The sequence below is a fragment of the Paralichthys olivaceus genome, chromosome 22 (assembly GCF_024713975.1).
Source record: "Paralichthys olivaceus isolate ysfri-2021 chromosome 22, ASM2471397v2, whole genome shotgun sequence".
Taxonomy (NCBI): domain Eukaryota; kingdom Metazoa; phylum Chordata; class Actinopteri; order Pleuronectiformes; family Paralichthyidae; genus Paralichthys; species Paralichthys olivaceus.
In genome coordinates this window covers 13,057,144-13,072,178 of record NC_091114.1, presented here as the reverse complement: position 1 = coordinate 13,072,178, position 15,035 = coordinate 13,057,144, and the positions used below count along the sequence as shown (strand labels likewise).

Genomic DNA, 15,035 nt, shown 5'->3' with positions numbered 1-15,035 from the left:
ATGTGTATGTTACAAATTACAAGAATTATTGGATTTTTTTAACTTTAATTTTTCACTTGTTAATCTCTCTCCTCTGCCTCTTCCATGTCGTGTCTCATCATCTCTTGCTCACCCGACCTCCCTTTGATGAGACTCTTTCCTGGAAAGCACGTGGGAGATGGTTACGGTCCTCCAGGTATCACTTTTCTTTTTTTTAAATCACATAAAGTTTACTTTTTATAGACAAACCTAATTAAACAGTCACATCTAAAACACACAAACTCATCTGCAACTAATGTTCAGCCAAGTGAGCTGTAAAAATCAGCTTCGCAAACAAGCTCGGCCATAAACGGAGACGTTTATGGAAGAGGTCAGGATGTGGTGTTTCATGAGCACAGCAGGAGAGATGAAGGCTGCCCCTCAAAAATAAGAATTTCTTATCATATATTCTAACAGTATTTGTGAGCATGATTGAATTTCTTGGAGGAGTTTCCATATATGCAACAACAAATAGTTAAAACATAGATTTTTAAAATGAAAACAAAAGAAAAATGGGAAACCTGTCTCAAATATACTTGCATGAAACATCTAATTTGTTAATATGAGAAAAAACTAACTAACCAACTTCATTTTCAAATGTACTGGAGCAAGATAATAACAATTTAAATGAGATAAACCTTGTCATGACACTTATCTTTATTGTTATCATGGAAAATTAAAACTTTCCATCATAACATTCCCTGTAATCTCTTTACATCATCTTTAATATTTGCACAGTATAAACACAGACTCTTTAATATCTCAGTAGCCGCATTCACAAATGTTTATGTTTATATGTTTATTTCTAACATATAAAAGAAGAAAGATAATGAAAATCTGGTCGAGCAAATGACACATTTATTGATTTATTTAGTGGTGGTGAGGTTGCGGGTGGTTTTTATTCTCTATGATATGGATTTCAATTAAATTTTACAACGTTTGCTTTGTCACTTGAACAGATTTACAGTTAACAAACACTTGACCTCTCACTTGGTTCCAAAAAGTGATGAACCTCTCAAATCAGGTTTAAACATGCGTCTATTTCAGGAACCTTAGATACAAGTGAAGGAGTTTATTGGTTTATAAATCTCCTCGCCTCTGCTCACTTCGTCTGAGATGCAGGTTAAGATGGAGCTTGTGATTATCAGCACGGTGAACTCGGTGTGCTCAGGATGGATTTGGCAACGGTTGACCCAGCAGCTATCAGGAGGATTATTAATGAAGACACACAAACACGGAAACTGCAGCAGGAACTGGGCGAACCCACAACCTTTGTCTGCTGCTTATATATGTGTGACTTTGGTCCTCAAATTACAAAAGCTAGACGCTGCTGTCACATTTCCAAATAATATAAAATGCTGGGTGAGGCTCTGGGTTGTCGTGACCTTGTGTCTTGTGGCCTTGAGCAAATCAAACCAATAGAATAAATAAAATATAATGTGCTGTTGTATTAGTAGGTTCTGTGTTTGACGCCTCTTCAGTGTGAAACTTTGAGAAACAACAATTTATCATCAAAAATCAACTAAGAATCCTTAAAAAGTTTGATTGTTCATCGTTATCACTCCACTATAGGTGAAATGTGATGAAATCTTTGCGATCGGATTCATTTTTAATGAAGAAAATAAAAAAAACTGAGTTGAAAACATACACAGTGCAGAGTCATTACACACATGGACGACCATTGGACCCTGAGAGCGAGCCGATAAACACCTGCTCAGTTTCAGGGGTGTAAAATGCAAAAAAAAAAAAAGCAGAGGAAAAAGAAGACGAAGTGTGTGTGTGTGTGTGTGTGAGAGAGAGAGAGGGAGAGAGAGAGAGAGAGACGAGGGGGAGGAGAGAAAGCAAGACATATAAATGATTATACATATCTGCTGAGTTGGACACATCTCAGCCACACAACACCCTCACAGACACACACACACACTCACACACACTTAACCAAGAAGACTTTTCAACACAAGTCAAATCCAATCCTCACATTTCTGGATCTGGACACACTTTTGTTTGGCTGCTGGACGAAGGAGGGGGAGGATGGATCCGATCGTGGAAGTGGTAGCTCTGTTCCTGGGGTTCATTGGGTGGGTGATGGTGGGGGTCGCCCTGCCCAACCGTTACTGGAGGACCTCCACCGTGGACGGCAACGTCATCACCACGTCCACCATCTATGAAAATCTGTGGATGTCATGTGCATCGGATTCAACCGGGGTTCACAACTGCAGGGAGTTCCCTTCACTACTCGCTTTAAATGGTATGTTAACAAGAAACACTTGATTTTCATTGTGCAATTTCAGAGTTTGGGGATTTTGACCCACAAAACATAAATCGTAGATCCCTTCAACTAAAAATAATAACAGGAAAACATATAATGTAACAAGATGCACCTGTTAAAGGACAATTTCAAGGTTTTATAGGCCCTTGGCCAAAGCCAGGTAGACGATGGTGAATCCAGCTGCTGGTTTTTAATTTCACGTCATCTCCAGGTTACATCCAGGCGTCTAGAGCCTTGATGATCGCGGCCATAGCGTTTGGCTCCATTGGACTGTTGTTGGCGCTGGTTGGAGTACAGTGTTCGAAGGCAGGAGGGGAGAACCAAATCCTCAAGGGGAGGATTGCTGGCACTGCAGGGATCTTGTTCATACTCCAAGGTAAAGTAAAGGATTGAATCAAAAGACAGGGAAACTGTTCTTTCTGTTGACTATGGGATTAATAAAATCTTGCTTTCTCAATAATTAAAGAATATTTGTGGGATGTTTCATATCAACAGGTTTGTGCACGATGGTCTCAGTGTCCTGGTACGCCTTCAATATCACTCAGGAATTCTTCGACCCGTTCTATCCTGGGACGAGGTAAGACAGTGGCATGTTGGGGGGGGGTGTTGGATAAGGGACACCTGACATGAAGCTGATGTGTGTTGGCTGACTGCGACTCTGCACGCTGTGTGTTGCAGGTATGAAATAGGAGAGGGGCTTTACATCGGCTGGTGCTCGGCTGTGCTCTCCATGGCAGGAGGGGCTTGTCTGACCTGCTCCTGCAAACTGGGCAAGGAGGAGCAATAGTAAGTTCAGGTTTTAAGTGTTTGGTCCATAATGGCGCTTTTATACAGAGCTGAGAAGAATCTTAATTCATGGTTTTAGTGGTAGATACCTGCTGATAACGGCACCTCACAATTTTCAAATATAATTAATTGCAATTAAGTAAAACATAATGCATTGCTTTGTAAGGACTTGCAAGACTCTCTAGTTCCATGTTTAAAAAAAGTGTCTTTTAGATACAGTGGACAGAAATAAAGTTTTTAGATTGCACTGTATTTAATTGTCAAAATGAATTGTGACGTACTGTAACTGGTGTCGTTTACAGTCATATTTATGATGTCTGTATTAGTGTGTCTTAAATTGTTGTGAATCCACTTATGGGAGCTTTTACTGGATCTTACCATCTGAACTTCATGTCCACATGAACACATTTTTTATGACATGAAATTGTTATCAAGTTTGATACCAAAAGGGTTAGGCAACTACAATACAATAAACCCCAGACATGTGATGCTTGATTAGTCATGATCTCGTTACCTTTTGAAGGTCAAATATACAAGGTCTAGAAACGTTTTAAAAAAGCAACCAAACAGTTTTTTTAGAGTGAGGGTCCTGATCAGGGATCGCAACTCACACTCCCTCCGTGTGTGTGTGATCTGAGCCCCTCTGTTTTTGAAGCTGCTCTGGGTGCATGTTTATGTTGGTGCAAGTTAAACTGTGAGACGCCAATAAAACAAAAGGGTTCCAGCCCCAACTGGCAGTAAAGTCAACATGGCACCCTGATGGATGTGAAGCCCCGAAATACCTCTTAAGACCCATATACAGCTTTATCTCCTGCACACAGAGTATCTTTATTCAGCTGTTTTTCTAGTTGTGTGTTTAGGCCCCTCTTTCATTGGATTTAGCAACACCTTGCTAAGAACACTAAGGTAGTAGTGGCAATGAATATCACATATACAACCTTAAAAGAGCTCCTCCCAGACACGTGCAGCAATTCAAATGTGCCGGGGAGAAAATAAAAGAAATGGTGAAGGAGTGCAGTGAAAAGAGGCTGAGTGAGATAAGATAAGGGACATGTGGGTCAGAAACAAGGCACAAAGGTGTCAGGCAACTTAAGGCCAAAATGTTTGAAAACCTCAAATGGCGCTCCCCAGTGGTACGACAAGAAAGTTGCTGCTGCAAATAAGCTGGACTGCACCAGAATTCAACACATACTTTCATCGTGTAATATGTCATGCGTTAATATTCCATTACATTTAGCTGCTTCACTTTTAAGGTCTCTGTGCAAAAGCCTGATCAAATCCAGTAAATGCTGATTTCCGTAAAAATCTGATTTACCATGAGGAAATTAAATATCTACTCTGTGTGACTGACATTTCTGTTTCCCCCTCTTTTTTTCTTTGCAGCCCTTTGCCCTATCAAACCAGAGGAACTGTATATTCTGGAGTTGCTCCTACCAGAAGTGTGGCTGCCAGTACTTATGGCCGAAATGCTTACGTTTGAGCCGACTGTGAAAACAAAACTATATCGATCAAATCTCCTTTAAATGACAGGGAATTTTCTGTTGATGCACCTGACATGTCCAAGTGTTCCTTCTCTACTTTCTTTCTTTGTCCATAACTGGGAGGAAAAGCTGAGCGTCCATGCATCCAAACACAGCACCACTGAACTGTAAATAACCACAATAACAAGTGTGTGTTCTGTAAAATGGAATCATAGCGTTGATGTTGTAAAAGTTGTACAAAGCTCTTATCACTGTTTTAATGCACATACACACCAAATGTTTCCAGTGATTTTATTTATCTTCCTGTTTGAGTTTATTCAGAAGGAGTTCAATCATGTGATTATCAACGTACACACTTTCAGACATCTGTAAGGGGAAGGTCAACGGTGTGATGATTCAGATTTCTGTCTCCCTGGTGTTTTATACAGTTTTTTGTCTAGATATTATCTGTGTAAGAAGGTAGAGGACACGTTGTCTTTGTTTGGATGATATTTTTTTTACGATTGCACACAATAAAATGTATTATACTTCATATTTCCTGTCTGACTTTTTACAAACAGCTGCAATGTAAATTATTATTTTTCTTTGAAACAGGTTATATTGTCATTAAATAAAAAAAAAAAATATATATATATATATATATATATATATATATATATATATATATATATATGAATTAATAATTTAATAATTTCGCACCTATTATTATTACCTGTTACCTGTAACAATTAGACAAGAAGAATGTAGAGATGATTTAATTAATTCACTTCCTTTTCGAAAGATGTTACATTTAATAATGAATTGTCATTGACGTTTCACAGAGTGTAGATTGTAAATTGATGAGTGGTGGTTTCTTTACTAAATTTAAAAATGGTTTTTGAGGTTAAAAGGGAACTGAACTCTACTGAGATGTATCACATATTATTTTACATAAGGTGCCATGATTTCATATACAGCATTTTATATTTTCAGTTCTTTCAACATTTACTGTACGTGTCATGATGCGATGTTTTATTATTAATAATTATAATTATCATAATTATGAATAAAAATTATCCTTTCACCTTTAACTTTCAGTTTCTGTGCAGGGGAGTGCCCGCCCTGTTAAAATAGTCTGTCCAATGAGAGAAGCCCACGTTTCCAGGAGAACCCGGATGAATGCTGTTGTGGACCAATCACAGAGATGTAGGCCAGAGGAGGGCGGGGCGGAGATGAACTCAGATCTGAAGTCATCAGCTGTTCAGTTTCTCCTCCGTCATGTTGAGACAAGAGGGTTTAACTTCACATAAAGTCCACGTGCTCCTCTTCCGGGTGGAAAATCGCTGTTGAAGAGTTTTTATTTTATTTTTAATTTATTTTATTTTATTTTATTTTATTTCAGGGAGGTGGGGGGGGGGGAACCATTCTGTGGCGTGTCCGATTTCCACACGGACCACAGTCGCGCAGGGATCGTAAATACAGCTCTCCGGCTCCGGCAGAGAAACGAACGATGAAGACTTCGCACAGAAAATCTACACTTCGATGAGGCGCAGCGGGATTTCCAGTCGAGGTGAAGGCCGAGCCGCGAAGTTCGCTGGTGCCGGTGTGAGGCAGTGAATCGGTCCGGGGATGGAGTCGTGCGGACGGGCCGGACTCAGCGGGGTCCTGTGCTCCCTGTCGCTGCTGTGTGTCATCCTGGACATCCAGCTGGACGGTGAGACTCCATTACAGCTTCTTTAAAAACACTCACCTGCCGACGCTGCAACACCTGCACAGATGGTTGGTGTTGTTTCCCCTGGTTGAAAGTTCCCGGAGAGATGTTAGCTGTTGAGCTAATGTGACAAGTTCTCCGGGTGTCGACTGATCCAACAAATGAAAGGGTCCAGTGTGGAAGATTCAGCTGAAAGGTTCTGTTGGCAGAAACTGAATATAAAATAATCCTGGGGGTATTTCCACTGATGTGTTTCATGTAAATTGTACAAATTATTATTTTCTTTACCCGAGAATGAGCCCATCATATTGAAATACTTTATATTAGGGAGCGGGTCCTCTCTGTGGAGGCCGCCATGTTTTTTTTTTACATTAGTCCAGACTGGACAAACTAAACCTTTTGAGTTTTTATGACAACTGAAGGCTTCCACAGGTTCTCTGTCACGTTTGGAAGGTGAGGTGAGGAGTATTCAGCTGCAACATGCAACTTCCCCACTAGATGTCACTAAATTCCACACACTGAACCTTTAAGCTCCTATGGTAACCTTCAGTCGTCATAAAAACTCAAAGCAGAGAGGACACGCTCCTAATGTTAATATGAAATATTTAAATATAAAGGTTTGAACAGTTTCGATGAAAAACACAAGTTAAAATATCACTAGGATTATTTTATATTCAATTTCTGCCAATAGATCCCTGTCACGTAAATCTAAATACCTGACAAGTGAATACATGTACTTAAACTTATTGATTCCAAAATATTGATATAAAGCAGCCATACAGGAAGAAATGGAAACACTATAAAATACAATACAAATACATGTATCCATCAGTATATTAGTCCGTCTTTGCTGGACACTTGAATGAGAATGTGGAACGAGAGTCACAGTTAAGCTGGTGCAACTCACTCTAATATCATTTGTGTATTTTTTTATGATTTTTGCCCTTCTGTTAATGCCAGATCAAATAGCGAAAAGAAATCTAAAAAGCCTAAGCGACAGACACACAGGACAAAATTAAACCGTTTTTATCTGCCCTCCAGTGCAGCTCATGCAGTTTTATGTTACAGGTGTCTTGGGGGCGACTCATGTTGAGATTGAGCACCACTTGGAAATGGGCCGCAAACTTTTGGCAGCCGGTCAGCTGGCAGAGGCCTTGTCCCACTACCACTCTGCTGTGGGTAAGGTTACACACCCCAACCTGCAGACACACATAGATATATTTTCACCGCTAGCTGACATTTATAGTGTATCTTTGCTCTTTTCATGATCATCCTTACCCATCCTACTCACTGCTGTTTGGTTTTGTTTGTATTTTAAACAGAAATGTAGTTTGAAGTGTTCTTGATATTTTCCAGAGGGAGACTCTAAGAATTACCTGACCTACTACAAGCGAGCTGCTGTTTTCCTGGCGATGGGAAAATCCAAATCTGCCCTGCCCGATCTGACGAGAGCCATCCAGCTCAAGCCTGACTTTTTGGCTGTAAGCTCACCTGTTCACTCACCACCAAAAAGATCAGTCTCAAAAATCTTGTTTCCTTGTCTCCTGGGGATCTCTTTCACACCTCCTCTTCTTGTCATCCCTTTACGCTCCTCCATTTTCAGGCCAGGTTGCAGAGAGGGAATATCCTGTTAAAGCAAGGCAACACGCAGGAGGCCTTGGAGGACTTTGAAGCAGTGGTTAGTTAAACCTTCCCTCTCCTAAATCACTGTTTTTATCATTTCAATGTTTGATTATGTTTGAAAATCATGTCGTTAAAGGAGAAATCTATCATTTTTTGTAGTTGCACCGCTCTCCAGAACATGAAGAAGCTCACATCCAGCTAACAAAAGCAAACGAGCTGGAGGAGCTGCAGGAGGCCGCCCATGCTGCGTACCACCAAGGAGACTACAATGCTGCCATCAATGAGCTGGAGAGAGTTATTGAGGTGTGTGTCAGCTTTCAGTGGGGTCTCCAGAGAGGGTCAGGAAGAGGAAGTTAGCTGAAAACTTTCTTATTCTTACTTAATTAAATGAATTTCCGCTCACCATCATTCTCCAGTTATCTCCCTGGGATCCTGAGTCTCGGGAGCTTCGTGCAGAATGCTTCATCCGAATGGGCGACCCACAGAAAGCCATCCAGGATCTGACGCCAACAGTAAGGCTGCGCAATGACAACCGCGCTGCCTTCCTGAAGCTCAGTATGCTCCACTACAGCCTCGGAGAGCACCACGAGTCTCTCAAGTGAGCTTTTTCACTGGACTAAACTACATAAAAAAATATTTTCATCTTCCGAGCAACCTCTGTACTGATTTGTTTAAAGTCATAATATACAGTACTTGCATTCGCACCCCCCACTCCTCTCATCCTTCTGTCCGTCCTTCTCTACGCAGTCACATCCGAGAGTGTCTCAAGCTCGACCAGGATGACAAGGAGTGTTTCAGCCACTACAAGCAGGTGAAGAAACTCAGCAAACAGCTGGACGCAGCAGAGGAGCTCATTCAAGAGGCTGGGTCAGTTCTCCTATATGATTTATGCCCTTATTATAATATTCTTCGTACATCTTTACATTTGTTTAACCATGATTTAAATTATTTCACAAATCTGAAACAGAAATTGATTCTCTCCCGACAATCAGGTATCAGGAGGCCATTGATAAGTATGAATCAGTGATGAAAACGGAGCCTAACATAGTTTACTACACCAACCTGGCCAAAGAGCGGATCTGCTTCTGTCTTGTCAAGGTGAGGGACAAAAAGTTTGTACTTTTAAAGGTCCGGTGCAAGTTTTCGTTGTGACTAATGGTCAGGAAGATCCTTCTGCTCTGCTCGTTCACGCTAAAGTCTTTTTATCTGAAATTTCTCATGCTTATAACCAACACTAGATCAAGTTGGCTCCGGAGGCGATAGACGCATGTTCAGAAGCCCATCAGAGGACCCCCCGCAACACCAACGTCCTCCGAGACCGAGCGGAGGCTTACATCCTCAACCAGGACTACGAGAAAGGTAACAGGACTCAGCTTTATCAATGAGAATAAAGTCGTAGCAAAACTGGTTCCCAGTCTCTTTTGTTTCAAGTCCAGTAACTAAAGACTGCTTCAACAGGAACCAGAACAAAAAAAGCAAACAAAACAAACATGTGGTAGATAAACACTTTGTCGTGATCAATCTTAAAATGTCTTCTCCATGTTTTGGCTTCAGCGGTGGAGGACTACCAGGAGGCGAGAGAGTTTGATAGCGAAAGCAACGAAATCAGAGAAGGACTGGAACGAGCACAGAGACTGCTCAAAGTCTCTCGGAAGAGAGACTACTACAAGATCCTCGGTGTCAACAGGTAACCTCCTTACTTCCTGCTTCACTATATATGTCGGCCCTGTGATTCAATGGCGACCTGTCCAGGGTGTACCCTTGTCTCCAACCACCCTGCAACCCTCGAAGGAAGAGCGCATAACAGGGCTCAATTTGCTTCCTGTGGACTGACATCCAACTACAAATCAGGCCTCTGCAAATCACATCGTCTGATGAACTTTCTTCTTTCTCAGGAATGCCAACAAGCAGGAGATCATCAAGGCGTACAGGAAGCTGGCACAGCAGTGGCATCCAGACAACTTCCAGTCGGAGACCGAGAAGAAGGAGGCGGAAAAGAAATTTATCGACATCGCGTCAGCTAAAGAGGTTCTAACCGACCCAGGTCAGGAGCTAACTGAGTTACTCTTACTTCATTCTAGTTTGAGGAATCGAGCAAGCGGCGACTTGTTAAGAGTCAGTTTCGACACAGTTCAGTTTATGTGTAATTTTCAAGGGTACATCAGAGACTCTACTCGTTCTATTTGTCCAAAGTGTCATATTTCAAGTAAATTTCTAAAAGGTTATCTCACAATCATTTGTCTTTCTGATCTTGAATCTTTTCTCCCCTTCCTTCCTGTTGTTTTGTCAGAAATGAGGCAGAAGTTTGACGCTGGCGAGGATCCGCTGGACCCAGAAAACCAGCAGGGTGGTGGAGGACAACAGAACTGGCCTTTTCACTTCAACCCGTTTGATTCTGGGGGCAGCTTCCACTTCAAGTTCCAGTACAACTAGACTGAGTAGGATGACTTTACGAACACACGGACAGTTAGAGGGGTGGGCGGGGGACATTTTCAGACAGAGGAGACATTGGCAGAAGATTTATGGAGGCGTCTTTCTCCAGAACTTGTGTTTCAGCCTGGATTTGAGGGTTACTGATTTTTTTCAGAGGCTTGAGCTTTTTAGTAAAAGAACCTGGACTTCTTACCACAAAATCTAAAGACAGAGTTACTTCAAGCTGCTATCCTTAGGAACGTAATGGTGATGGTTGAAGGCATTGGACTTTTTTTTTTGGGACGTTTGCTCTTATTACTAATTTCTCTTTTTGTGCCATTTTTTAAAAAACCTTATTGAGGAACTTTGTTTTTTTAATCTGCGTGGACATAGATGACTGTCGGTTTTCTTCACAGTATTCATTTAAAGGAATCAACTGTTTACTGATCTCAGTCGATATTCTTCACAACGTCAAAGCAGCTCCTCACCAGAGAAACTAAATCTGTTGCTTCTAATGAAACCAAGAGTCACACGTTGTCGAGCTTCCACATGAATGTGAACTTTTACAGCTTGTGAGTGTAGAAGTCCTGAAATCCTATGGATCTTAAATCATTGTAGCCACTCTGTGAATGTTTTTTAAGTTCGCTTTAAATTACCATTTTATTTTGTTCGGTCACTTAATTGGAATAACATGTCAAGTTTAGTTAGAAATATAAATTTGTTCATGGGTCATATGTTGAACTGTACGATGGAGTATCAGAAAAAAAATAATGAGATTTTGAGCAAATATTTGTGATTTAATTAGAAATAAGTCAATTAACGTGAGAGAAAGAAAATAATTTTGGAAACTACAAAACCTCGATCTTGCAAACTCTTTTCAAAATCCTGATACTTATGATAATGTGAAGTATTTTATTAGTGAAACCTACATTCAACTATTTATTGCACAAAGTTGTGGCAACTGATGACTGAGTGAAGAACTGTTTTATTTCTCTCCTCCTCTTTACTGTTTTTGCAGCAAATCTTTTTCATGCACTTTTACCCCAGTTGGAAAACAAAAAAACACACTCCGTGGTCTCCACCCTGAAATGTTACTGCAGACGTTTAAGAGCCTTTGAAAGACTCTTTGCAAACCAGGTGTGTCTTCAGTGGCTTATCTGATGGTGTCATAGATACGGTCTCAAAGAAAGCGCACACGTCAAATGTTATACTGAGGTGTATTTGGTCCACCAGGTTGCACTGAGGCACAAACTGCAAACTAAAGGTCTAATCAAAGGCCTATTTTACTGACTTGAAAGACAACTGTTTCAACCATTTGTTTTTTTTTAGCACAATTTAAGTTATTCTGTCAAATGACTGATCCTGCTTTGAATCCCATCTACTTTTTAATTGTGTGAACAAATGTCGACAGGCTCTTTGTATTTAAATCAACTGAGTAGGACTGTTTGGTTTCTGGGTTTTCTGTTGTAAGCAACACCAATTGTATCTGTTGCCAGACTGAAGCAGCTGACATGTTCAAGTGTATTAAAATACTGACACAATCAAACTTCCTCATATTCTGTAAAACATAATAAAAGAGGGCAGCGACGCAAAGTCTCAAATACAGCAATTTATTTATAAAACATCACAACAAAGACATTTCCTGTACACAGCACTGAAAAACCTTTTCCACAGTTATCAAGGTATCTGCTTTTTGCCCATTTCTTATCAAACACTGTGACAGCTGTCACTGCTTCTTCAACAATGGAGGGACGTCAGGATTCTGACACAGGAGTTCTGTAAAATCCTCCACAGCACATGTCCGTAGGTCTCCGGGCTCAGCCTCAACCTTGGCTCCACGAGAGTCTGTCACATGAATGCAACATGAGTGTTGTTCAAGCAGCCAGGGCTTCGTCAGTGGTTCACAGCAAATCCGTCTGTGTCCTCCAGACTATCGGCCTCAACTTCAATGGATACCACGTGGTGACCAGGGATCATAGCCAGGCCCAGGACACGGGGTTCACCCTGGGAGAACGTGTCTGAAAAATGAGATGAAGAATGATCCAAATTGTTATTATTTTAAATCTTAAAATGTAAGCAGCTCATTTAAACCTGCCACATTTGAGCATAAAAGTTGTGAAAGTATAAGTACATAACAGATCACAAACTTCAGTCAAGAAGCCAGTCATAGCAATTAAGATATTAATGACTAATTAATAATTATCTGGTTAGCAAGATGCTCACAGTTGGTTCTTGCTGTAGTAGTGTTCCTGCCATGATACCACTCGTGCAGGTGAACCAACATGTTCCTCTGGTGTCAAACTGTATGATTGAAGTGTTGATAGGTGATGGAAAGAACTCTTTAACCTGTGGATTTGAGAAACTCCTGAGCGGAGCCCAGGATGACGTTGCAGTCCCGGTCTGTGCAGAGGAAGAGTCCCACCAGAGTGCGTCCGTCTGTCATGCGGATCCTCATGTTCTTGTTCAGGAGCCCCTCGAGTTTGTGCCTGGCCTGGAAGGACGAGGACACTCCAGACTGCTCCTGTGTGTCCACAGAAAAGTAACTATGGACTTTATCATGACACAGATATTCACTTCACTGATTAACAAATGTATATTTAATTAAAGCTTTTACTTGGTACGGTTTTTAATTAATAAGGATCGAAACAACATTTACATTAGAAGCTCACAGGTAACACACTTCAAGAGTTGTATGAGAAAAGAATTTGAGCTGTGATAATAATATATGTTTATTTTTATTGCTGACAATAATCTGCAAGAGATTCTGAGACACATCTGAGTTTGCTGTTAAGCTAGCATCGAGAAACACGTCTTATAATCACACACACACTCAGGAACTTATACTGTGCATGAACTCAGACCGATATTTAAATCCCAAGGTTACATGTGCAAGTATTATCTTCTAAATCTCGGTTATTGCAGCATGTTTAACAGGTGTTAAGCTAGTGGTGCAAGCTAATTCGTTAGCCAGCAGCTAATGTTAAACTATAACCGAAGCCTTGACGTTGATAAAGTGTGTTTCAGGTCGAACAGGTTCGTTCTCTCATTTCAAAAATAAGAACAATCAAGTCAAACTAAAAACACATTTACTACATACGTGACTCGAGGGACCATTTTCCTCGATCATTGTCGCCATGGCCGCTTCCTCTCCTCCTTCTGCGTTTGCGCACGGAAGCATTTCTCCGACGGACCAATTCCAAACCGGAAGCTCGGTGTCCAGTTGTGTTTAAAGGGAACGACGCGTAAATAAAACATTTTTAGATTCGAGATGAAAGTTTAAAGTCAGAGAAAGTGAGAAAGTGACAGAGAAGAGAAGAGCCGGAAACAAACGGACACTAACTTTCACACGTGAGAATTCATCGTTAAAACACGTAAAGCGTCACACCTGAGCTTTAGCATCCTTTTAGCTAAATGTGTTCGATGCAGCCATATTTTTCAGACACAAACATCTTTCCACGTGACCCTGACTCTTCCTGTAACATTTTAAAGTTAACAAACACAGAGACTATGATCACTGGAAGCTTTTTAAAGTGTGCGGAACTGTGCTGAACGGCGGCCACACGTGGTGAGAAGGAGACAGCGATGCTTTTTTTATTTCTCTTCATTTCCTCACAGGTACTTCACAATTATTTTAACATATGCAAGTGAACACTGGGTCAACAGCATGATGGAAGGACAAGAAGAAACCACTCAGCTCTTGGTTAAGTTAAAATAAATGTAAAGATAGAGCTTACTATAAAAAAGTCGTATAAAATACAATACAAAATCTACACACACAGAATCAACACACACTCTATAGAAAGGTCCAGTGTTTAAAGCAACACAACAATGGCCATATTTCATTATTTAATGGCTGATTATCCATTTAACTTGTGATTTTTAAGAGATTCAATAATCTTATTTCATCCTCCTTCAAGTTTTACTTTAAACAATAATTTACAGAGAAGACAAAAGTTTGTATTGTTGTGTATCCATCCACATACATTCCCAAAACCTTTGACCTAAAACAAAAGTAAATGCAAATACAGAAACAACAATTTAGGCAATAATTCAGACAATAGAGATATGATGAGACATAATAGGATGGAAAACTGTCAAAACGCATGAGTATCCACAGATCCAGGAAAATATATATGATTCTATTTTTTATGCATATTTTCAAACTTGGTCATGATAGTGTACAGAGTGTAAAGTGAACATAAAATGAGGTGGATTGTGGAATTGTGTGGGTGCACCTGTGGGTGGAAACACTTCAGCCGCTTACCCTGAATATGGAGAAGATATTATTGTTTAGTCAAAAGAATCAAAGAGCAAGCAGTTTTCAGCTGCATCCCTGATTTACTAACGTGTGTATCTTCTCCTCTCAGACTCAAACCTCAACAAGATCCTTGAATCTCCAGAGGAGGGTACCTCCACACCTGCTCCTGAACTTGAACCGACGGGACCGGTCATGTTTGAAAGCCCCGGGGGAGCGATGAATTTTTGGTTGTGCTGCCTTGGATACAAATTGACACGGTGACATCGCAGGAGCCGCTGCTGGAGGTGAATAACATTCCAAATACATAATACAGGTAACCTGTAGAGCATGCAGCATTGCATCCATTCTGATTTGAGTTTTGCTGACTGTGTGGTGGGCAACAAAGCATGCAAAAGAATGACGTGAGGAATGTGATGCCTGGATACAAAGCACTTGATAGGGATATTAATGTCATACCAGTCGTGACCAGTGTGTTTGAATATGATTCGGAGGCGACGA

At 40.7% G+C, this 15,035-nt stretch overlaps 3 protein-coding genes across 3 annotated transcripts; 2 read left to right on the top strand and 1 right to left on the bottom strand.

Moving 5' to 3' along the window:
• Positions 1-1,896: 1,896 nt before the first annotated feature.
• cldn15a (claudin 15a) lies at positions 1,897-5,619 on the top strand. Its single transcript, XM_020095475.2, has 5 exons — positions 1,897-2,266; positions 2,499-2,663; positions 2,783-2,864; positions 2,966-3,073; positions 4,457-5,619. The coding sequence occupies exons 1-5, from the start codon at positions 2,050-2,052 to the stop codon at positions 4,551-4,553; spliced, it is 669 nt and encodes a 222-aa protein (XP_019951034.1). The 5' UTR covers positions 1,897-2,049; the 3' UTR covers positions 4,554-5,619.
• A 120-nt stretch (positions 5,620-5,739) lies between these two features.
• dnajc3b (DnaJ (Hsp40) homolog, subfamily C, member 3b) lies at positions 5,740-11,880 on the top strand. Its single transcript, XM_020095715.2, has 12 exons — positions 5,740-6,247; positions 7,313-7,423; positions 7,601-7,725; positions 7,848-7,922; positions 8,027-8,170; positions 8,284-8,465; positions 8,615-8,734; positions 8,860-8,965; positions 9,106-9,226; positions 9,422-9,554; positions 9,763-9,911; positions 10,158-11,880. Exons 1-12 carry the CDS (start codon positions 6,163-6,165, stop codon positions 10,298-10,300), a joined length of 1,494 nt encoding a protein of 497 aa, XP_019951274.1. The 5' UTR covers positions 5,740-6,162; the 3' UTR covers positions 10,301-11,880.
• naa38 (N-alpha-acetyltransferase 38, NatC auxiliary subunit) lies at positions 11,876-13,624 on the bottom strand. The gene is made up of 3 exons (XM_020095716.2): positions 13,377-13,624; positions 12,626-12,800; positions 11,876-12,297 (listed from the first exon to the last, which is right to left on the bottom strand). The coding sequence occupies exons 1-3, from the start codon at positions 13,455-13,457 to the stop codon at positions 12,173-12,175; spliced, it is 381 nt and encodes a 126-aa protein (XP_019951275.1). The 5' UTR covers positions 13,458-13,624; the 3' UTR covers positions 11,876-12,172.
• Positions 13,625-15,035: the final 1,411 nt, after the last annotated feature.

Coding starts and splice junctions, on each gene's coding strand:
- cldn15a (XM_020095475.2), top strand. CDS start 2,050: ATGGATCCGATCGTGGAAGTGGTAGCTCTGTTCCTGGGGTTCATTGGG. Junction 2,664..2,782: donor GATCTTGTTCATACTCCAAG/GTAAAGTAAAGG, acceptor TCATATCAACAG/GTTTGTGCACGATGGTCTCA. Junction 3,074..4,456: donor CTGGGCAAGGAGGAGCAATA/GTAAGTTCAGGT, acceptor TTTTCTTTGCAG/CCCTTTGCCCTATCAAACCA.
- dnajc3b (XM_020095715.2), top strand. CDS start 6,163: ATGGAGTCGTGCGGACGGGCCGGACTCAGCGGGGTCCTGTGCTCCCTG. Junction 7,726..7,847: donor TCAAGCCTGACTTTTTGGCT/GTAAGCTCACCT, acceptor CTCCATTTTCAG/GCCAGGTTGCAGAGAGGGAA. Junction 9,555..9,762: donor AAGATCCTCGGTGTCAACAG/GTAACCTCCTTA, acceptor CTTCTTTCTCAG/GAATGCCAACAAGCAGGAGA.
- naa38 (XM_020095716.2), bottom strand. CDS start 13,457: ATGCTTCCGTGCGCAAACGCAGAAGGAGGAGAGGAAGCGGCCATGGCG. Junction 12,801..13,376: donor AAAATGGTCCCTCGAGTCAC/GTATGTAGTAAA, acceptor GTGGACACACAG/GAGCAGTCTGGAGTGTCCTC. Junction 12,298..12,625: donor GGAGTTTCTCAAATCCACAG/GTTAAAGAGTTC, acceptor CTCATTTTTCAG/ACACGTTCTCCCAGGGTGAA.